Below are 23727 nucleotides of genomic sequence, written 5' to 3' on the forward strand. Positions count from 1 at the left end.
AAATAACAAAAAAACAACAAAAAAATCTAAGAACAGACAAGAAACCAACTATATACACAACATATATATACAAAACATAGACAATGTTGTCTTTTATAGGGAATTGTTAAAGCGCCTCAGTTACATTTCAAGTATTTATTGCAGGCCTGCCACCAGGCAAGATCATGATTTTCCATTCAGATTCAGAATTTCCGTTCAAGATACCACTTTTAGTTGCGAGCGAGATCTCTTTTGCAAGTGGTTCGTCTTTGAGTCCTTGTTTGTTTTACTTTCGGGCATAAATCAGACGAAGAACAGCGACTTGTTGAAGGATTTATGTAACCTAGTATTTTATTACACGTAAACTAATAAAAAGAAAGCAGAAGGACAGCGTTTGCCTTAAAATAATACGTTAACGAGTTTCATTAAAGTCCTACTGGAAAACATAAAAAATCCATTCGACATCCATGTCGAAACGACAGAGATTTGAATTGAGCTTAACACTAAGAGTGGACATTAAATTCGCATAAGTGGTAATGAGTGAAATATCAATATGATAAAAGTCTATGCACTTATGCAGCGACGCACCCAACCGGAGTCTATGAGCGACCTATTTAAATTGACAGCGTGTGCATGTGTTTCCGGATCCACTAGCACAAGATAGGCAATATTGTTCTGCAAAGGTGGAATGTATATCGCGTTTTCCTAAACAGTCGGGATTTATCGACTTACCTTAATAGCTTCTACCTTGGCGTAAAGTCTGCGAAAGGATACCATCTTGTAGAAGCAGTTGACAGCTTCTGCCGGCCAGTTTGGAGCCTTCCATTGCGTTATAAAGGCCAATCGCCCGGCCAAACATTGCGGTGGCAGCGACGCAAACTGCTTTAGCAGGAACTTGACATGCTGGTGGCTCACGCAGATTATGTCCCCTTTGTCAACCAGTTCTACCTCGATCGTCATTCCCCTGTTACTGGGCTGGTAGCCTACTACTTTGGCTCTTTCCCAGGCTCTCGTGCAGCTGGAGCGCACCACACAGAGATGATCCGTATTTATCAAACTCATTGGCATTGTGTATTTATCCGTGTCATGACTTTCATAAAACATCCTACAGAAAAAAATATATATTGTAATGTTTCTCCTAATGTTAATATTGATATCTTACTGCATATTGGCATACAGTGCCTTGTAGTCATTAAACTCTTCGTTGTATATCCAGAAACTGAAGTTGTGTGGATTGACCAAACTCACCAACTGCACCTCAATACGCTGCTGTAACTCGATAACGGACTCAATATCGCGAACAGGCAGTGTGAAATCAGAACGAACCGAATCCGTAGGATAGTCAACGCCTAGAACTCGATCGTCCTGCAATAACAGAAGCCTAGTATCAATAATGCTTTATATAGAAATCATCATATACCCTACCACAGCATTAGATGGAATGGCACTTTCATCTTCCCCATCGTCAGAGGACACGTAGTCAAAGACATACTTCTGGCGTTCCAGAGGCTTGACAGCAATCTTTTGAATTGTGGACTTGGAAACGGGCACCATCGCTTCATCTTCCTTCTCTGGATCTTTAACCTCATCAGAGGTGAAGAGGTTCCTTACAAGTTCCTCTTCATCAGCCTCATATACCTCGTACTCTGGCTTCTCTTGGTATCCAATGGGAGCAACATCCACAGATTGGTTTTCAAACGCTTGGGCCAATGCTTGGTTTTCTTCCTCTAATTCCTGAGCAGGCTCGACTTGCTTATTCTCAGTAGAGCCACTCTTTGAATCATCTTGTGACTGGTGGATGTGGTCTTTTAGGGGCTCCGGTTTCAGGCCGTTCTGCGACCAATTATTAACTCTTAACGGCTCAGATTTGTCTTTATAGGAAAAGCTTGGCCTTTGGGGTCTAAAGGTACTCTGCGGAAAGGCATACGGATTAATCAACGACTGAAGATAATGGTTGTACTGCAGATGATTATACTGCACCTGCTGCAGTCCGGCGCAGATTATTTCGTTTATATTGGCGTAGACGGGATATATCAGTCGATTATAGTTGGGATACGAAACAGGAAGATTGAGATTGCTGAGCCTCTGATAAGTTCGAGGCGGCATGTTTCTGTTATTCATTTTACGGACAATTTCGTTAATAAAGACCAGATCGGATCGCTCGGAGGCGTAGCAATACTTGGGTTTGTGAGAGCCTCGACTCCTGGACTTCTTTTGGTCATGGACTAGTTTCTGAATGTGCGCCGATTTGGCAGTGGCTACTGGAGTTATCAATGCCATTGGTCCATGGCCCATCAACTGGTAATTGGTTGTATTATTATAATGCTTATTTGGATGTATTCATTAACTTACCTTTACCGTATCCGGAATGGATCGGAGGAAGGAATCGGCGTCTTTGAATCCCAGCTCCCTGTAGGGCAAACTACAGCCCTCTTCGCTGCGGTAATCCCGCATCAGCTTCTCGATGGTCATTTTTTCTGGTGAGGACACCACCAGCGAGTGGACTACCTTCTTCACAAGGCTCAACACTCCGCGATCGTCCATGCTGAATAAATGCTTGTGATTTTGCAGTAAAAAGTTTTTGCTGTATGAATATTTCACAAGAATTCACTAATATGATTCGTAAAAAGCGCGGCGGCCATGCTTCGAACTAATGAATCCAGCTAACTGTTAACTAGAGTTGCCAAGCCAAAGCATTGCAGATATCGATTAAGTCTAGAAATGATCGACTTGCTTATCCAGTATATAAATGAATTGTACTGCAATGATGAGCGTAATGTTTCAAAATATGAAAATTTCCTAGAAACTGGTATCAATGACATACAATTTTTTTAACCACGGCTTATTCGCTTATTTATATACATATGTCATTAATATGAAATATTTTTATAAACTATATCGTACATTTTATTGACCTGATATTTTAAAATTACATTTGAAACTCTACCGCCGATAGTTTAACCAACCAATAAGTATCGGCGCTCATAATATCTTGTGTGAATATTTAGAGTAAATATCGTTCACTGTTATCGATAGCACCGTGCTGCCAGATATTAAGACGACCTACGAGAAATTTCCAGCCACATCCAAACTTATGTTTTTTTTTAAACAAAGTTTGGTACAAGCTTATTGAAAATTTGAAATCCAAATTTTATTCTTTTGCAAAAAAAAACACAAAAGTTTTTGGTTAGCTAGAGTTGCCGTACCCCCACACATATGACCGATTGGCGCCACTTTTAAAACCGGTTGAGCCATATGGCGGTATTAGCTTTCGTTTCAGTTCTTTCTCCTGTAGTTGTTTTATGTAATTCTATACCCCCAACAGACGTCCTTCCTTGTGAAACTCAAGTAGCTGAAGGAAGCTACAAGTTCAGCGTAAGTTCAAGTCACATGTGGGGCTTGATGGAAGACCACCGGCAAATGGCATGTTTTTTTTGGGATCGGATCAGGTTGAGTTGATCTTTGACTCGATGTTTCCATAGACATTTACAACTTTTTTAGCTAGAACTTGGCCATTTAGATTTGCAAGTGCTGGTTGTTACAACATCCGCTTACAACTTGGGCGGTGGGCAGATAAATCATAGCCCAAATCCCGCCCAAGAAATGGAGTTATTCCGGGAAGGTGCCAACACTTTCCACACATGACACATGAACTTGTCCGGAGACATTGTAGACAGTGGCTCCATTAATAATTTTCACACGACCGGCAAAGAGGCCTTGTGCCATGTAAATTTTACAAGCGGCTCTTCCACATTTTCTGGGTTGCGTAAGCAGATACGTTTGGGTTTTTATGCAGCCGCATAATTATATTCTTTATATTGTTTGTGGGGAAACAAGAACTGGAACAACAGCAACAACATTCAACTTTATTGTGGTTTTTGTTGTTACCGTTTTGGTCACTTTACAAATAGTTGAGTTGAGGAGGAAAAAAGCTCGATGGGATCTCTGCAGTTGGCTATGAGCGGGTGACTTGGCAATCAAACCGGTTGTCCCTGCTCCACGGCTCCATCTTTTTGCCTGTGTTCGTGTGTGATTTATAGTTACGCACAAGCGCGCAAATCCAATTAGACGAACTGGCTAACTGACTGACTGACTGACTGACTGCCTGGCTGCCTGGCTGCCTGACTGGCCAACTGACAATCCGAAGCATAGCCCGCAGCAAATGCCACCAGGTTATAGGACGGCCGCTGGTTCGATTCGATCTGAAGATCTGGGTCCAATCTTCCAGGCATATTGCCACAGTTGTCATTGGCCAAGAGCAGAATTATGGCCTAAGCGAGAGCATAAAATATGTGGACTACTGTGCCACTTCTGCTTTTGATTCTTAAACATTTTAGGATTAGTTCAATATCTATCAGCACTTAAATCAAATTTAAATATAAGTAAATCTAATTTTACTTTAATTCAAGAATTCCGTTTTAGGGAGATATTTTTGACCACTTAAGAAAATATACACTCAGAAGCGAATGTGATGGAAGCCAATTGATTTCCCGATTCATAGGTTGTAATGCCCCGTTTATCTACTATTTACTGTACCCATAAGATACATATGGGTCGGGAGACTGTATCTGTTTTTGATGTTTACATCATCGCCAATGGCGGAACTTCAGTGCCCGGCCACACAAATGTCGTCCACCGTCCGCTGTCCACCGTCCGTCTTTGTTGCATTTTTTTTGTTTTTCAAAAATACACACATTTGAGGAGCGAAAAAAAACGAACTGCAGCCGCATCTTTATCTAAAAATTGAATTGAAATGTGTGTCATAATACCTTTGGCATGCCGGCCAGTTGCTTGACATTAAAAATGCCATGCCCCCATGCATTCCCCCTTCGACCAGAGAAAAAACAAGATAGAATGCTATAGTCGTGTTTCCCGACTATCCGATACCCGTTACTCAGCTAGAGGAAGTGCAAACGAGAAATTAAAAAATTTTCTAGAATATCGGTTTAAAATGGGGGAACAAAATAATACAAAAAATAAAAAAATTGTTAAATGTGTGGGCGTGAGAGTTTTGAGTGGTTTGTGGGCGTTAAAGTAGGCGTGGCAAACAGTTTTTTGGCAAGTCTACAGAAATATACACGATATATAAAAAAGTGAAAAAATATCAAAACATTTCTCAAAAGTGTGGGCGTAACAGTTTTTCTCGGTTTGTGGTCGAGCCAAAAGTTTTTGGCCCTCCTCTGCGCTTCTCAAGCGGGCTACCTAAGCTGCCATCGAACGCACCGAGTTTTCGAATAGCCCTTCTCTGCGCTTCTCAAACGGGCTACCTAAGCTGCCGTTGAACGCACCTATTTTTCGAGGAGCCCTCCTCTGCGCTTCTCAAATGGGCTACCTAAGCAGCTACCGAATAGCCCGAGTTTTCGAAGAGCCCTCCTCTGCGCTTCTCAAACGGGATACCTAAGCAGTCATCGCACGCACCGAATTTTCGAAGTGCACTTCACAAATGGACTACCTAAGCAGCTGCAGAACCTCGAGTTTTCGAAAAGCCCTCCTCTGCGCTTCTCAAACGGGCTACCTAAGCTGCGAAGAAACCTTGTTTCCGCAGTGGTTCTTCGCCCAGGGCATCCAATTTCCCCGGATCCGCACAGCATTTCCACGATTCCTGGACACTACACAATGATGGTAATAATGATCCCCCGGATTGAAGAAGATGCGTGGAAAATCCGGCTGATTTAGGGCATCCGGATAAATTCGGAGGCTAAAACCACAGTGCTGCCAATAGCGGGTGAGTCCAAACATTAAGAGATATGCCACTTTAAAATACTATTAAGATAAGTTGAGTTATCGAATTTCTACAACATTATACATCGGAAAAATTACAAAAAAATTTAAAAAAAATAAATTTCTAAATTTGAATGCAGATTTGTAGAGAATTGCGGCAGAAACATTTAGAGATATGCCAGTTCAAAATCCGATTAGGATAAGTTGCGCTGCGTCTATGTCTCTGGAAGCTGCATGCTTAATCTCAACATTCTAGCTTTTGTAGTTCCTGAGATCAAGGCGTTTATACGGACAGACGGACGGACAGACGGACATGGCCAGATCGACTCGGTTATTGATCCTGATCAAGAATATGTATACTTTATATGGTCGGAAACGTTTCCTTCTGCCTGTTACATACTTTTTAACGAATCTAGTATACCCTTTTACTCTTCGAGTGACGGGTATAAAAAGCGACATATGGCTGAATGCAAATTTGCTGCCATATGGAGCAGAAAAGTCGATGACGTCGTCATCGTCTCACTGAAATTGAAATGCAACTCACATTTGGGGCCCGCTCCTAGCAAAACACTTTGTTCCTCATTTTTTCGCAAAAGGGCCCTGGTGTTTGAAGGTTTCGGATTCCCACGTTAAATGGGTCTCCAGTGCGGTATCGCTACATCGAGATCTGGGTCCCCATGTCCGATGAGGGTGTGTTCCACACACGTTCCGCACACCTGAATGCTTAAACAGATCGGACCTGGCCACGAAATTGGAATCGGAGTCCGGATAAGCGATAACCTTCGGCTGATTTCGGGCTTTTCCTATGGAAAGTCGAGCCGGTCTACGGATTTGGTAACAGCCGCCGGACAATAGACCGAATTTGGTCGGAAGGGGGCAAGAGCCGATTGATTGATAGTCTCGGCACATTCCAAGCTTCCCTTTGAAAGCACTGCGAGAAATTTTGACTTTCTTGTTCACACAAAATAGTTATTGTCATATACCCATGTAAGCTTACTACCAAAAAATTCGTTTTGCTCTTGCATTCTATATTATTGTATCTTATTAATTATGGAAATTGGTCCAGTTTTTAAAACATCATACTTACAAATTTTTGTTTTACAGAAAACATTTTGTCCAAATTCAAACAAGTTGCTTAAATTATTTTTAAAATGCATTATTTTACCGATGCATTACTCATCGGTGTTATCTACTTTACTAATATTTAAATGCCAAACCGCAAATTTTTACCGTGTACACCCCCTCCATAAACGTGTTTCGCCCTCTCTCTTTCGCACTTTCCCAGTTTGTAACGCTCTTGTGTCTTTTGCAAAGCAAATGCGATTGGATCAACAAGCCAAAGCGATGATTAATTGGGAATGACGACTGGAGGTGCGAACCGCGGATCGGGAATGCGGATGGGGAGGTGTTGTACCATGCGATTGCAGATGGGTCAGATCCCAAAAAAAGATCGTCTAAAATCGTTCAATGAACCAATCGGAAATAGAAGAACAGAAAATGAAGATCTATGATCTGTCTGGAAATAAACATCGTGCTTAGACTAAAGCCATTGATTGGGCTTTGTTCTGGGTTCGGGATTCTGGCGAAGTGATATTTGCATGTTTGGGCCAACCTTTCGCTTGTACCGTTAAATCTGCGCCACTCTCTTAACACGGCCGTAAACAATAAATTAGCCAAAAGCAGAAACAAAATGCCTCATTAGCACCTGGTTTGCGTGCGATATGCGAGAGCTTTCGATTTAACGGTTCGGTCATACCCAATAAACTGATTGAGGCCCAATTCGATTTGGCCTAAAAGGGTTCAAGTTCGAATTTAATTAGATTCTTTCCTTGAAATTCAGCCTATTATGTGTCTAACTCTTATGTACTTCCTATTATAATTAAATTGGATTACTTCCTAGTTCTGAGAGTTATAAATTATCTTTTATCAGTTTTTCATTGCTTTGATTTTTAAAAATGTTTATAATGTATTAGAATGCCTATACACTATATGTATATTTATCACTATACTACAATCTAAATTATAGGGTTGCATATTCTAAAGAAAAATATATGTCAGAACATTTTTCCAAGAACCTTTGCTTTGAACCCAACCAAAAGGTAGGAACCATTAAATATTTTTTGCTAGTTTTAATCATAATCTATCAAGAGGGTTTATTCAGTCGATGAAGATTTATTATTCAACAAAGTGCTGTTAGGAATCGATTTATAAAACCATCATATATGTCGTTATATCAATCAAACTCTTGGGACTTTTGTCCAAAAATATGTTTCATGTCATTTTTGGGCATATTGCTTATTAAGCAAATATATTTTTTCACTCAGACCACTAATTTGATGATGATTTAAGCATTTAGAAATATGAAATTGACAATGTCAAGCTGTGAGCCTACAATCAAGTATTTCACTACAAACAATAGTACTATTTCTGTTAAAACTCTCTATATCGATGTTGTACGAATTAGGAAAGGCAATAAATATTCATGCTAGCTGCAAGCCAAAACGTGCAGTTTTTAAAGAAACACATCGTATTGTTCTAAAATCTTTTTTGGTAAGGAGTTCAAGTTCAAAACCCCGACTTCGTTGGTGGTCTTGGGTATTCTGCCACATCTTCTGATTCTCCTGTGAGCACACACACTTAATTAAAATCAACTTGCGCTGAAAATGAAAAGTGCAAACAGAACATAAATCAACTTTGAGTGAATCAGAATAAGAATCAGAATCGGATTCGGAATCGGAGTCCTCAAGAACTCAGTTTTGAAAGACTGGACCCAACGGCCTTGCTTATCAGCCGTTTTCCCTTGCTTTCCTCATTCGCTGGCTCTTTTGGCTGTTCGTTCTTGCCACACGATCTTCCTATTCCCTTTGTTTTCTTTTTCGGGCTCAGTTTTTTTTTTCTTTTTTTTTTGGGTTTTGGCTAAGTTGCAGGCCATTTTGCCGCAACAGGTTCTTGGCTCGCTTCTTGGCCATATCTCTCTCTCTCTCTCTCTCTCTCTCTCTCTCTCTCTCTCTCTCTCTCTCTCTCTCTCTCTCTCTGTCCGTCTGGAAGTCTATCAATCCCACTTTCCCCCCTTCCATGAATGAGAACTGGACAACGGCAACAGGTTCTGAGCGAAAAGAGCCGACTCTCTCTCGGTTGTACCCTCTGCCACTGAGATAAGTGACTTTCAATACGAAATACAAATATACCTGTTTGCCGTGGCTTTACTTGATAAGAGGCTCTAACCCCCATTATTTAGCACTAAATTTACCACTGGGTCTTAACCCATCGCTCTCCCTCTCTCACACGCGCACACACTCTCGCACTCGCAGGTAGAGCTACAACAACAACAGCTTAGAGGTGTCTCAAGACAGCGATACCCTCTTTCTCCGGCTCTCTGGTGGACTGATTTCCAGCTGGCTGTTTACGTGGCCTAACTTAAAAATGAAAGGTATGATAGGCATATTAATAGGAATGTAACAATAATGTAATAGTAAAACATACTACGCAAAACGTGCAATCCTCAAATAAACAAGGATGACTACCCAGTCGAACTAATGAAATATTCATATGTGTGCACTACTTGAAATATTTACTTCTTTAAAGAAGTTACAAGTTAAATGTTCCATTTAGAATTGAATTATTTATTATTAATTTTATTATTACCCGAAAGATTTGGGGAATCGGTTGTTCAGCGTAATTCTTCAATCACACTTACATTACATGGTAATAGGAAAGTCGTGCACTTGGAGTGTGCTCAAAGAGGTCTGCTGCATTTTCGCAATCTCCGAGAGAGCCGGTGGGAGAGTGAGCACGAGTCCGATTGGTAGACCCATGTGGCACACGAGCTTTGCCTGATCGCGAGTTTCAGTCTTCTTTTGGCTCTCGCACCGTGCAGTTCGTGAGGAAAAGCGGAAAACCCAAGGAAACCCAGAGCGTTGCATGCCCCGCGATTCGGGGCTCGTGTCCGTGTACTGTGTACCTGTGTGCCCGCGTGCTCGGCTGTGTGTGTGCTAGCTTGTGAGTTAACAAAAAATGAAGCAACCGAAAATGCACAAAAAATTAAATGCAGTTTCTACTCAATGAAAATGCTGTGAATAAGTTTAATCAGCTCTCAAGCTCGTGTAAAAAACAAGGGAGAATAAACAAACAACAACAATTAGTGGCCAAAAGCACGAAACGGCATAAGAAGCGAGAAAAACAAAAGGTGTCGTGTAAAAATGCGCCCGAAAAATTACAAAATTCAGCAAACATAAACAAAAATAAAAAAACCCGTGTACAAAGATCAACCTTCAAGGCGAGAAGAATTCTTCCGCCATAAAAACAAAGCTTAGTTTTGCCTTTTAGCGGGTGGCAAGAAGTTTTCGATTCTCCCTCTTCTTTATCTTCAGCGTATTCTTCTGCGTCTTCTCATTTTTTTTCGTGGCTGCTTCAACAAGTTTTCCCCCCAACAGCAGGGATTTTCCAACCAGTTTTTGGCGCTTGCCATTTTCCGCGCTTCAAAACTTCTGCCCCTTCTTCTGCTTCTTCTTTCTTCCTTCTGCAAGTGAGGAGTCGCAGATAGAGTCGGGAAGAAAGAGCGTCAGAGAGAGACGGGGATATAGACAAGGTGGAGCTCAAGAGCAGCTGCAAATTTGGCATGGGTCAGTTTAAAAGACGAAACCATACCGATCTCGTTTGCATTTCTACACCTTTAACCATAAAACCTAGCTTACAAAATAAAAACCCCCCAACTTCCCCCATAAAAATAGGTGTCGGGCAGTACATGTTTTGGATTATTTTCGACGGTTGCCATTAGTAAGAAAACACATTTGCGGTAAGAAACACAATTCATTCAGCAAATGTATCTTTGAGTGGTGATTCGTGTGACCACCAGCGAAATTACATAAGCAAATGCACCAAAAAGATTGAGAGAACTCGAAACTGAAGGTGTTTTCTTCCAGACTTTAAGGAGTGTTAGAACTCGGACAAAGAAGGTTAGGAAAACACTAATGCAATTGAAAAGCTGATAAGGCAGGTAGAGTGAACTAAAGAAATGGAAACAATTAGGTTACTGATATGGAAAACGAACAAAGGTGCTACTAATCGAGGAGAACTTGGATGCTAAGGAAGTTCACTACATGTTAATATATAATTCAAGTTAAATTTTAATAGTTCAAGTTTCAAGTTCTTTTGAATAAAGCTTAAGATAGAACTCAAGCTTTATAACTGCCTTAGTTATTAGACTACCGTTTAATCGATCAACTTGCTTGATAAAACGTATTCAATGTAATTTAAATGCAGAGTTTGGCCTGAATTGGCCTAAACAATAACCGAGGCAGAGGCCGCAAGTCAGTGGAAAATTTGCATAGACCACAAAGCTAGGAGAAAACAAATGCTCGAGTGCTAAAGAAATCCGATTCAGATTCTGCCAGCGATAACGGATGATAAAGAGCCGGAGGGGCAGAAATAATAATTCAAATCCCCTCCGCCCAGGTGACAGTTCTGCAGTGCAATCCAGGGAAAGTGGGCGTTAATCGGAGACTCTGGGAATGGGCGGGTCCCATTCTGAGGGGAAGGAACTCGGAGCAGGCGTAGGGTTTCCATGTCGTTTCCATGTGACGACTTATCAACTGTCCCGACGGCAGGCGAGGGGATGGGGGGATCGCTTAGCATCAACATCGAATACTACTCAAGAATTTCCAAGCAAACTTGTTTGCTCAACTTGCCAGCGATTTGTGGGAGGAATGGGGGGTTTGCTACACAGAGAAAAAGTCTATAGTATTTAGACTATTTAGAATAGTACAGCTCTAGGATGTTTCTCTGGAATAATTACAATAGAAGAATCCTAAGAAGAAAGTCATAGACTGTTATTATGTTTTCTTTATGCAACACATATAATATAACATATTCGTATGGTATCTTATAAAAATGCTTTCTAAACCTCAAGGGCAATAGCAAACGCACTTAGATTTTTTCGACGTGTAGGCAGGAAGGTAGGTAGGTGGATCTGGTGGTAAAGGTGGAGGTGGAGCAAAGACCGAGTTCAATACACTCGGCGGCATTCAGTGACGAACATTTGGCTTTTGGGTGTTTTGAACTCATTTCGAAATGCGTAAAATTTGTTTTGTCTTTGGGTCTTTTATGTGATTGACGTTGGAAGATTGATTAAATTATAGAGATGTGTTGTCGAGCGCCAATTGGTTTGCCGATGATCTATTTAATTAGGAAGGCAAACAAAAACATCCGTGGAATGCGCTGCGAGGCGACCTTGCCATATTTGACAACTGGCTTTTCTATCTGCTTTCCACTACCAGCCTACTCGAGTCGTCAACTTCATTGGCAACCCGTTTCTGCTTCACCTTCCCAGTTTCCCCCAGTTACCTCTATCCATGGAGAGTTTTATCTTATCGTGCGCTGTTGCCGGCTTGCCAGGCTAAGACTAATTATAATCTTATCTGTCACAACTAAGTAGTGCAAACATCAGTGGAACTGTAACCGAAACAGAGACCCAGTGAAACATCTACATCAGATCTGTGTCGTTGGAGTTGTAAATTCCTCACATAATAAGCTGAAATTTCGGGAAAGCAACATGCAGAGTGTTTTCCCAAATTTCGCAAAAAATAAAATGTATATGTCTTTGCGACCGCCTTGCCAGCTAAGCAAATAAACAGTGGCAATGATATAGGGGCGAGCACCATCACCAGAGGAATTCAACGAGTCCGAAAAATAACTTCCTAAGAAATTGCCATTTCATCATTATTTGAGATAGAACGGAATGTGAGGTGGAGAAGATTTACCAGAGGTAAAAGCCACAACAGTTCTTTTCGAAGCGATCAAACTTTCTAAGACTACAGGAATGCTTAAAGTGAATAACATAAGCCTTCCAAAAATGGTCGGCCATAAATAGTTGTTTTAATGATTATTTCCTTTAACTAATAGCGCATATTTGCTTTCAAAACTATACGGAAATACGCAAAGTAGCTTGTTCTTTGGGGCTTACTGCCTGGTTTTATTGCACATAATTTACAGATCTTATGTAGGTAGAGTTAATACAAGCAAGCTACAAATAGTTGTTGCTAAGAAATATTCCAGTATATTATAATAAGTTTCCTACAGTTATTCTTAGATTTCTGGGGTTTCCAAGTTTTTACAAATTCGTACAGGCATTGCATAGAGTGCGAGGAATTCGCTAAGCAAATATTTGTGCTCCATACCACTTGTACGTGTGTATTTGTATCTGCTGTATCCATAGACCAGATACTTTCCACCTTGGGCCAGCATCTCACTGTTGTTGTGGAAATAACGAAATGATAAGCAAAACGAACGACCTTGTTGCTGAAGCCAACGACCTTCGCAATTTACCAAACCAATTACAACTTCCCCGGGCAAGCGAGAGATGTAGCATCCTGCTGCGAGATTGTGATCTGGGATCAAGGATGTGGGCTCTGGGATCCGAATGCCCAATGCCGAAAGCCGAGATCCGACGGAAGTAAGGTGGAACAATTGACGGGATCGCGGGATCTGCTTAGGCAGTTCTTAGTTGACAGGATCATAAACAAATGCCGCTGCAGAGCCCGAAGAATGAGTTTCAAATCTGCGCCTTGCCTCTCTTTCACACTCTGGCTCCTGCTGGCTCTTTCACACTACATGGGGCATTTTTGCGAGGGTTTCTCGAGCTGTGGGTGTATTCACCATCTGCAACTACCAAGAAGCGCGGCTTGGGAATATCTTTTTCCCATTTCGTTTTCCATCTTTTTGTTATTTGCTGCAAGCCAAGCGCGGCGGAGCACTAAAGAAAGCGTTGAACTTGCAGCAGGTTGCAATTGCCCATGTTGCCAGGCCCTTTTTTTGCGGAAATCCAGCGAACGAATTGCATTTAATTGTAAATTTATGCGTCTGCTTCCGCCCCCCGCCACCAACCCCAATCCCTCACCATCCATAATTTCCCTTTGCTTTGGACTCGTGTAGTGTGAATGCCTCGTGATCTTCACCTTTGTGTGAATGTTTCTGCAACAGGTAGTTGTGTGAGAATTGACAAAATTATAATGAGTCGGCAATGTTGGGAGTGCACAGTGCGAAATATTAGAAGCCTTTCAAATGAAAAACAATGCATACAAGTTGAAATAAGCATAGGTCGACTTATAAATGCAATTTGGAATTAAACCAGTTACAAGTTACACACATGAAATACCAAAAGACTTCACCTCGATTTAGTTTAAATATCCAACATGAGCTGGGAATATGGAGCATACTCGTATTGCGGTTTTTGCATTTTTGGGTGGATTTTTCCAAGTGTGCCGCTGGAAGCCACCAAAGCAAAGACAGCAGCCTGGCCAAACCAACACCTCCGCCCAGGTACATAATCATAACACATAACCGGGCGGCAGGTAACAGTTTCCATTCATCTTTGTGCTGCTTTGTTACGCTTGTTAGTGGCTGACACTACGGTGCGGAGTACAACTTGGATTTACGACGACCTTTGGGCCGCTTTGCATGCCGCTGGCTAACAGGTATACTCGTGCATAGGTATCCGGGCATCTCAATCTCGGATCAGTCTTCTCCGGAATGCGACCGACCACCTATGCAGCGGGTAATATTCGGCAGATACGTTTAAGCTGATAGGCAAACAGTTGGCCAAGTGAAGTGGAAACAGGGGTCACAGTTCAAGAAGGGAACCGAAGGTTGCCAAAACAATATCTCTGTGATTTATTGTCCTTTCAAGAAATGCTCGTTGCGGAGATTAAGATATCAGCCGTCAAATAGGAAGTTGTTGGAACCGTGTTTAATGCGATGTTTACTTTGAGCACTGTATCTTCTGGATCTGCCGAACATTATTTGCTAATAGAGATCAATGCGTTTCGCTTTGGCGGGGCCATTTAGACATTTGTGACCTCGCCATCGATTGGCTGACTATAAAAACCCGTTCTGGGGACTCGAACTGGGGAGCTGCTAACTGGAATTGGAACTGGGCACTGGGAACCGACTAGCACTTGGTATTGCTATTGGGTATTGGGCATTTGGTATTGGGATTGGGATTGGGTGTGTGTGCTCATTTCGCTGGCGCCACTCCGATTTTGCATGTTTTCCGCATTATTTTTTGTGTTTTTTGTCATTCTGCATTTTGCATTTTGACGTGGAATTTTGTGGCCAGCAAAAGTGTCTAATTTCGCTGGCCAGATAGTCATTTCAACAGCAATCACGCAGTTGTCGGCAAAAGTTTCGGAACCGAACGATCAACTGAAAATCAAACAATTCTAGCCAAGGCCATAATTAACAAATTGGCGATTAGTTGGTAAGAGTTCGCAGTCGAAAGTGGAGGGACCAGGGGGCATAAAAGTGCATTTAGCAATGTCATTGCACTTTTGAAGCTGCTGCAAGCAGATTTATCTACCAGGTACTTTGCCCCCATCCCGAAAACAGGCTTCCTCTTCGGAGGCTTCTTGCTTAGGCCTAGGTCTTCTGACTGTGCACTGGGAGAAAATTGCTTCACAAACAGAAAACTTGATATTGATGAACCCACTTTTGACTAAGTTTCCTATGTTGTAATTAGAACGGCTATGGATTACATGGAATTAAGGAAATACTCAGTCAGAACTTGCGATATTTGTAATCTGTCAGAACTCGATTCCGGGCAACGAAAGGATTATGTTCCGGCCAGTGTAGCTCAGTGTTCGTTTTGTGTCTGGGTTTGTCAACAGCCTGGCAGAATCCAGTTTTCAGAGCCTAGGAGTTGCTTGGCCGTCCAAGTAGGAGCACTACTCGATACTCGATGGCGATGGCGATGGCGATGCCTTCCGATGCCTTCCGATGTCTCTCGATGCTGAAGCTGAAGCCTGTGCAGTTCCAATTCCAGTTCCAGTTCTATGGGCCGGCGCAGCAGCAGCTCATAATTATGCATTAAACACTCGAAGTTTACGGGCGAGAAGTGGCAGCTGCAACTGCGGCTTTAATGGACATCAATTTGCATGGAAACCATACAGAAAACGATGACATTTGAAAGAGCCAACTGCGTGGGCCGTTTCACAGCAAACGCTATATGCTATAGGCTATATGTTAAATGTGGCTATATGCTGTCCAACCGAATCGAAACGAAACGAAACGAAATGCAGTCGCCAAATCGCATATGAAAATGCACAACAAAAACTTGTTTATTGGCTTAGGCCCCTTAGCGTCGCCTCACTGCATATTGGTAACGTCTCGTCTCGTCTCCTCTCGACTTGACTTGACTTGACTCTTCTCGCGCCTCGTGGGTCAATGTTATGTAAACCTGGTTCACTTTTTTCAATACATATATATTTCTTCTGCTTTTTTCTCGTGTTTTACCGCACACATAATACGCTCAACTTATTACACAAAAACCCAAATAACTCAACAAATATTTACGGACGCAGTCAACAGAAATCGATTCAATTTTCCCTCCGCATCCAACGCGGACACGCTCCACCCGTCTCTTTCTGCCGCCACATAGCCGTCTCTTTCGGCCGGCGTCTATGTGGATTCGTCTTACTGGTTTGGCTGCACTGCATTCCAAAGATGCGAGTTGCGGACCGGACCCGATAACAGATATAAAAGTGCAAAGCAGCCACATCCAACGATCCAACAGTCCAGCCGCCACGGAAAAATGTCGCCAGACCAAATTAAAATAATTTAACACATATAATTTCGTGTATTTTTCGCTTACATCATAACTCTTGTCAAAAGGTGGCCGAAAAATGAGATTGAAATGAAAATCGGGCAGCTCTAATCGCACAATCACATCAGCAAAAAAACCAAAAAAAGAAGGGGGAGAAAAAACTGAAAACTAAAAAATAATTCCTGGCCTGGTTGCAAAACAAACGAGATAGCCCACAGCCAAACTAAAAGTGTTCAATTGTTTAGCATGAAATATTTAAATAAAGCCAGGATCTCAGAAACAATAATATTGTCAATGGAACTTTAGCTTCTACCCTAAACATAAATTCCATAACTGAAGGCAGCACTTCTTTTTGGGAAACGTACGGACCTTTAACTTACAATAAACATAAACAACTCTTTGATACCATCAACCTCATAAACCTTGTCTGTCTGACCCTTCTCAGAGGTGGCCGAAAGATGAGATTGAAATGAAAATCCGGCAGCTCTAATCACAGCAAGCGATCGTCAGCAGTAAGCGAAAGAAAAACTAAATGAAAATGCGCAATCACAAGGAGAACGGAAGCGGCTCCGAAGTGGGCGAGTCCAAGAACTTGGCCAAAATGGAGCCGGAGAACAACAATAAGATATCGGTGGTGTCCGTATCGAAGCTCCTGCTCAAGGATAGCAATGGGGCTAGCAGCCGGAGTAGCAACAGCAATGCCAGCTTCAGTTCCGCATCGGTCGCCGGTTCTGTACAGGTAAGTCTCTCTCTCTATTTTTCACTTTTTTTTTTTTTAAGCAACCGGTTTCGGTTTTCTTTTCTCTGGCCGTCTGAGTTGTGTGTGCTTCTTGTTTTTATTATTCTTGTTAATAAATCCTCAAAAGCGCGCAGAATTCCAATAGCACACGGTCTGAGTCAGAGGCCCAAAGAGCCGAAAGAGCCGGCTTTCGGCCAGAAAATGAAACAAAAGTGAAGGCTCGAACAAAAATCGACCAATATCGAAAAGCAAACAAATGAAACGAAGCGAAATGAAACCCACGCACAGTGGTTTCAAAGTCTGGGAATTCGGTTTTCGATATTCGGACCACTGCAGGTTCCTAATTGAATTATGGGCCTGACCTCCATTTGCATTGCCCAACCCGGGAAGTTTCGTTTTCGATACCCTCCAGCATCCACTCTGTGTCACTCAGTGGGGCGAAAAATAAGACAAAAAATTCGGGAGAACGGTACATTTACCATTGTTTATTTTTGGGGATCATCTGGGGAATCCGTTGATCGATCATGAAGCGAGCACTCCCCATCCCTCTCCTCCGCAGGATGCGAGTTATTAATTGGACAAGTGGCCATGAATGAAGCCGTAGGCATGTCGACTGGCGTGTGAAGTGGTTTTCTCGATGCCAAATGAATGAATGAGTACTTCTTGTTTTGGTGCCTTTTTTCTGCACACGATCCAAGGCATGGAGTTTGATAAGGAAGCTGTAGAAATGTGGCCCAAGGTGCGGTTCTGAGAGTAAAGCCGCGAATATCCGCGAAGTCATTAAACTGGTATTACTTTCAAACGGAAAATGTGCATTTAAATAGATTAAATCAAGCATGAACAAATAATTAAAATTTATTTTATGTACTAGCGTTGCTGGCGTTGAAAAGAAAGTGGCCCATACTTGTGTATTTTTCCCGGCTATAGGCGAGTATCTTGTGGTGCCACGCATAATAGAATAATTACTTTTAATGATTACTTTGTGGCTGCCAAATTCCCAGAATATTTTTGGAGTCTTTCACTTCTGCTTTACGTGCCCCCAATGATCCCATTCTCCATTAGACACACGGCCATATGTAGGGTTACATACATACATATCTATGTGCCTCGATTCTGTTTGATTTGCCCCGTCACCCATTAACCTTAACTGAATTATTTGGAGCCAGGGCCGCTGTGTAATCCCGCCATCGGCCGCCATTCGATGCTCCACTGCTCCACTGTGTGGCAGTAAATGCCACACGTTGGAAAATGGATTGGGTTGCGTCTGAAATGCAAAATAATTTACCAAATTAACGGTACCATTATCAACAGCGACGATCCGATCAATCAAAGTGAATCCGATCAATTAAATGTTGCCTCCGAGCGTGGCACAAAGAATCGAGGAAACCCGAGAAGAAAAAAGAGCAATGTGAGGAAAAGAGGTTGTGAACAGAACGGAGCAGAATGCTAAGAACATAGCTTCTAGATGATGGTGCACTGTTACAAACTGGACGCACCTAGCAGTAATAATTGATCTTGCAACACAGATGATGGAAAAAAATGTGGAAAATTAAAGCACCTGACTGTACTCATCATTTTAAAAATATAATGTTACGTGTGACTTTTTTGTAATACTCCCGAACTTCGTTCCAATTTCCCTCGATTTTTCGCAGTGCAGCCGATCGTGTTGATGATAGCTGGGCGAAGCTGGAGAAATGTGGCTGAGAATTGGAACAGCATTGACCTTATCACCGAAAGCTCCGTCTGCAGGGGGCTTTTGATTAATCATCTCCATTCTTAATTGTGGCCCCATCTTCATCTTCATATGCCGATTGTTATCATCTCTGCGCCTTCCTCTCGGCTTTGCAAAATAGCAAAGATATCTTAGTATTTTTCATAGCCTTTGGGCCTGGCCTGGCATAGAAGTCGAAAGAGAATGGCCAAGCGGCGATCGATAGATGGATCGATTCGCGGATCGATGGACGATGGACGATGCCTGGCTGGCAGGTTATTGAACCTCTTTATTCTCGGGCATTTGTAACGTTTTTATTTTTTTCATATTTCTCCATACATTTTGAGCGTCTCCGCAAACGCTAATTACTGGCGAGGCGCACGCTTTAGTTCCAGTTATTAGACCAGACTCCAGCTGGCTCGAAAGTACTCCCCGACTTCAGTACCTCGTCCATTGATGGCGGTGGTCGATCCTCCGAGCTTAGAACTAGTTTTGGGGCCTGGCTCAGATATTTTTGCATCGATTAGGCCACATTCCACGCACCTATATCGCCTATAACGCCTATAACGCCTATATCGCGCCGCTGGGCGTTGCAATCTCTTTGGGGCTATTTATAGCTGCAATCGAATTAATTGTGGCCACGCCCCAGCGTTAGTGCCGGAATCTCTGACAAAACAAACTGTAATGGTAATGGGCCAACTGTGTAATGGATAGAAGTAGAGGGTAATGGCTATGGCTCTGGCCAGTGGGCAGTTGCCAATGGGCTTGACGAAGGTCGTCGCTGTCCATTCTTCTTCAGCCTCTTCTTTGCTTTAGATGAATGCGCAGATTTCTAAAGAAAAATATTTTGGTTATAGATGTAAAGATTTTTTCCTCTGTTTTGCTTCTTTTTTTGCTTCACTTGGGTCTTGTTTTTTGTTACTTCTTTTTTTCTGTCGAATCAGCCAAAGCACTTGACGCTGCACTGGAATCGCTTTTTATATGTATGTACCTTGGCCAGGTTCAAGTGTTTGTTGGGACTAAAGCCGAAGCGTGAGCTGATCAACTTGAAGCCAGTGGGGCACCTTAATCGCCGCTTCATTTCCGCGCAGAGCTTTCCTTTTAGCGGCGGAAATGATCGCATATTTCGCCAAAAGAGATCTCCGCCAGCCGAAGTGGCCCATTCAGTTGCGCAATTAGGGGCGGCTAAGCGGTCTGGACCACGCCTACATGGTTCGCACTCTGGGCGGAATCGAAGGTCTTTACATTTATGATGGAAGGAGGTAGTCTTTGGGGTGTCATTAATGGATTGTTTCAGCTTAAAATCTAAATTTATTAAAGATTCACTTTTCTTAGATAGAACTTGGCGAAGTTTCAAGTCTTTCAAAAAATTTATAGGATTTTTACAAGCACTTACAGCCCATTCTGTGATATAGACTTTCGAAAAGTATCTCAGCATCGTGTTCGCTGGCGTTTCCTCAGCCAGTCTTCTATTGCATTGTAATTTCCAATGCCTGTCGAACGCTTCAAGCTCAGCTCAGTTCAGCCCGACTCTTAACGCTCATTAGTTCTCCAAGTCCGCCAGTCCCAGCTCTCAACTTGTTTCTCACACACCACACGCCACATAGGAGGCTTCAGTTCTGCAATTAATTAATGCCAACAGTCCGGCAGCAACATCAGCAGCAACATAAACAGCAAAAGCAACAGCAGCAGCAGCAACAGCAGCAACATGAACAAAAAGCTGCAACAATGCCGCCTGCCAGCGCTAAATTCTAGCCAGATTCCAGCAAAATTGTTTTGGCTTGTCTTTGAACTCGAACCGCCGGCTTTTTAGCTTTAGCTTCTTCCCTTCAGCTGTCGATGGTTTGCATTTTTTCAGCAGAAAAATAAGAGAATTATAACAAATAATTGCGCTGCTCTGGCGACAGGTGCACAACAACACTGCCCCCGGAAAAATGTAGTGGAAAATTTCACCTACGAGTATGTCGCTATGCTGTTGACTTAAGTACGGATTCGGTGTGGGAATCCATTGTTCCGGACATGGAAATGCGGCGCACATTGTATGCACTTCTTCTGGCCATCGGGCATGAAGATTTCTTTATGAGCGCGCGCACTGACTTAATTAATTAACAAGCCAAGTGAAAATGCATTGGGCCAGGTGCCGTTGGTGCTCTGCTCTCCTAGCCAACTTCGATTTCATTTTCCGTTGGCTGCTGTCTGTTTCTTGTTGTTTTTTCGGCTAGTTCTTGAACCCACACGAGCAACAAATTTCACTTTTGTTTCTCCTCCAGCAAAGCGGCAGACAAAGCGACATTCGAGCCACGAAAATTTTGAGGTCAACAGCAAGAAACGGTGACGGAGACGAGAGAGACTCGTTCCCATTGCCGGGAGATTCATTCGTCTGGTGGCTGTTTTGGCCAAAAGTGGCCGCTAACATTGTGGCCATCTGACGTCTGTGGCCTGTGGAGTCCATTGAAATTCTTGCCATCCAACTCAAACTCTCCGCGTTTTAATGCCAACTTAGAAGTCTCGAGCTCGTCAAGAGTCACAGCTCGCAACTTGGAGCTCAAGAGACAGCTGCCCTTTCGATCCAGTTGCAATTTGGCCAAAATAAACATGATTTGCCATTTCGATTTTGTGTGTTGTGTGTTGTCATCCGGCAGCCAGCTGGAGGATCGGATCGGATCGGTTCGGATCGGTTCGCATCCTCAACGCTGGAAAAACAGAAAGTGAGCGAGTGAAAGATTTTCGGCTTTCTAATTGGATCTGTGCCGGGTGACTCTTTTTTACTCAGATTTTTGTGGTATCTTGGTATCTGGACATCGCCTGGCCAGTGGGGCTTGGCTAATTAAGGGTCTCGCAGCAGGGCTAATTATGGCAAATATTTTCCATTGGCATATGTGTGAAAGTGAGTCCAAGAAGCGCAAAATGGGACTCAACTCGCTGTCTGCTCTTGACTTTATCTTTAGCCCCATAGTTTTTGGTTGCGCTCCGCTGGTCGAACTAAACTGAACCAAGCCGCACTGGACAAATAATATATATGTGTATACGAGTATATACATATATGCATATATAAATTGCGATATGTGTACGTGTTCTTCTGACCTTCTGGAGCTGGCATTCTCCCGCATCTCAAGAACCAGTTGGGGTTGGAGCACTGAAACAAAAAATTATGTTACCAATGGCATTCATTTCTAAACTATTTATGTTTGGTTTTGCTGGAAAGATTACCAAGGAACACCATGTGAATAACCATTGTATCTTTAAGGTGCGATAGCGAAGTGTTAGTTTTAACTTATTGTCGAGTCGCAAAATGGGTTTTCTTTTTTTCCTGTGTGCCCCGGCAATTTATTTGTTCTTGTCGCAGGCTCCTTTTGGCCAGGCCCGTTGAGGTTGAGTTGTGTTCCTCGACTGGCCATGTTCGTTCTTATTTGCTGCACGCCTGAAACTTATCACTGGCCATAAATCTAGCCGCATGCCAAGCCGGGCCATGTCGGCATACCAGACCAGTGGATACGATACGATACGATACCAGTGGATGCCAGTGGACCAGACCTGGCCAGGCCAGGCCTGACCAGTGGATGGCAACGGATCGGAATCGGACCAGTTGCCATGCCATGTCCATTACCAGTTCTCGGGCGATCGACCGATCGGCCAGCTTCGCCAAAGTTATTAACGCCACAAGCGGCCAATGAGGTCAAGGATGCATCGGATCCTGATCCCCATGCCCATGCCCAGTAAATCCATTCAATTTCACTGCATTGCATAAACTCATTCGCACTAATGAGACTCACCCACCGCGAGCTGCCAAAAATTATTACTAATGAACCGCAGATTCACTTTCATCGGTGGCCCACTTAAAGGGATTCACCGCCAGTTGGCCAGTTCGCCAGTTCCCAGTTTCCCGGTTGTCCGATCACTTGACAGCTGGCGAAAGGAGTCGAAATCGAAGTGGCAGACGTCATCGCCGCGGCGTTACCCCCTCCTCAGCCGCTCCCTCGCTTTTCCCCAACTTTCCCCGAAAGTGTGAGGCTCGCCGGGACCTCCGGAGCTCGCTGGCCACTTTGATTTTATAAAGCCAAGAGCTACGCAATCTGCGGCGTTGGTAGCGAGCGAGCAAAGTATTCATGCTGCCGGTCGTTGAACAGTGGTTCCAAAGGAGACATTTCTAGCAGGAAAGTGGGTTAACCAAATATTCCAGTCTTCTGTGTTTTGTGTAAGAGATGTAGTGGTAACTAACGACCTGCATTTTTGCAGGCTTCCTGTTTGCAAGCCCAAGAGCTTAGTGTTATTTATGGATTAATGCATTCGTATTTAAATATGGAATTGGAGTTGCAACTTACCTTCAGCTTGATTCTTTCGGGGCATTTATTTATTGATCCCTAGACGATCGTGGGGTTATCATGGATCAGCAATCCTTTTCAGTTATTCGACATAATTCAACCCAGTGTGCGACCACTTTTGGCCCGGCTCGCACTGCCGTTTTGTGACTGTGTCCAATTTGGGCGCAGATTGACAGCGATATGCGTTTAATTTGACGATAAATGGCCAATATAGCACGCAAGCCAGGTTGGAGGAGGTCCAGGAGGGAAGGACTCGGGTCTTTGGGCTCTTTGCAATTCAATTCTAATGCTCCAAGCCCGCGGGCTTCTCTGTCTTTTCGTGCTCTCGCCAATTGCCAAATTCAAATCCGAATCGCAGCACGATCCAGCTGAAGCTGAAGCTGAAACTGAAGTTGAAGTTGAAACTAAAGCCGAGAGGTTGAAGCTGAATTTGAATCCGAATCCGAAACTGAAGCTGAAGCTTAGCCACGTTGGCAACTGACACGTTTGCTCGCATTTTGATTGCAATTTCTTTTCTTTGGCCAACTCTCCGCTGGAAAGAGTCAAATTCGTGTTGGCCATTAAAAGCCAGCGACAATGGAAAACGCAAATCAAAATAGCTGTGCCAAAAACCAAAACAAAATAAAAACAATTTCACAAATTTTCCTCACGAAATCATTGT

The 23727-nt window shown here is 43.0% G+C and overlaps 2 protein-coding genes across 6 annotated transcripts in view; one reads left to right on the forward strand and one right to left on the reverse strand.

The window, feature by feature from the left end:
* Nucleotides 1-499: 499 nt before the first annotated feature.
* On the reverse strand, nt 500-2695 carry LOC6549417 (tudor domain-containing protein 5). Of its 2 annotated transcripts, XM_026980567.1 has the most exons (7): nt 2332-2695; nt 2159-2277; nt 1960-2089; nt 1405-1890; nt 1142-1344; nt 712-1084; nt 500-654 (listed from the first exon to the last, which is right to left on the reverse strand). In XM_026980567.1, exons 1-7 carry the CDS (start codon nt 2521-2523, stop codon nt 544-546), a joined length of 1614 nt encoding a protein of 537 aa, XP_026836368.1. In that variant the 5' UTR covers nt 2524-2695; the 3' UTR covers nt 500-543. The 2 variants fall into 2 exon arrangements, with proteins under 2 accessions (XP_026836368.1, XP_001975650.1); XM_001975614.3 differs by having other exon boundaries at nt 529-654; nt 1960-2277.
* Nucleotides 2696-5217: 2522 nt separating this feature from the next.
* LOC6549416 (protein Shroom) overlaps nt 5218-23727 on the forward strand; it is a 47288-nt gene continuing 28778 nt past the window's right edge. The window contains exons 1-2 of one of the 4 annotated variants that reach the window (XM_026979983.1): nt 5218-5704; nt 16740-17033. In XM_026979983.1, coding sequence (XP_026835784.1) covers nt 16827-17033 — 207 coding nt within the window. In that variant the 5' untranslated portion in view covers nt 5218-5704; nt 16740-16826. The other 3 variants (XM_015156179.2, XM_026979985.1, XM_026979984.1) reach the window with 3 other exon arrangements.

The sequence above is a fragment of the Drosophila erecta genome, unplaced genomic scaffold (genome assembly GCF_003286155.1).
Source record: "Drosophila erecta strain 14021-0224.00,06,07 unplaced genomic scaffold, DereRS2 tig00000092-arrow-pilon, whole genome shotgun sequence".
Lineage (NCBI taxonomy): Eukaryota > Metazoa > Arthropoda > Insecta > Diptera > Drosophilidae > Drosophila > Drosophila erecta.

Coding starts and splice junctions, on each gene's coding strand:
- LOC6549417 (XM_001975614.3), bottom strand. CDS start 2,523: ATGGACGATCGCGGAGTGTTGAGCCTTGTGAAGAAGGTAGTCCACTCG. Junction 2,278..2,331: donor CCATTCCGGATACGGTAAAG/GTAAGTTAATGA, acceptor ACCAATTACCAG/TTGATGGGCCATGGACCAAT. Junction 1,085..1,141: donor GCACTGTATGCCAATATGCA/GTAAGATATCAA, acceptor TTTTTTCTGTAG/GATGTTTTATGAAAGTCATG.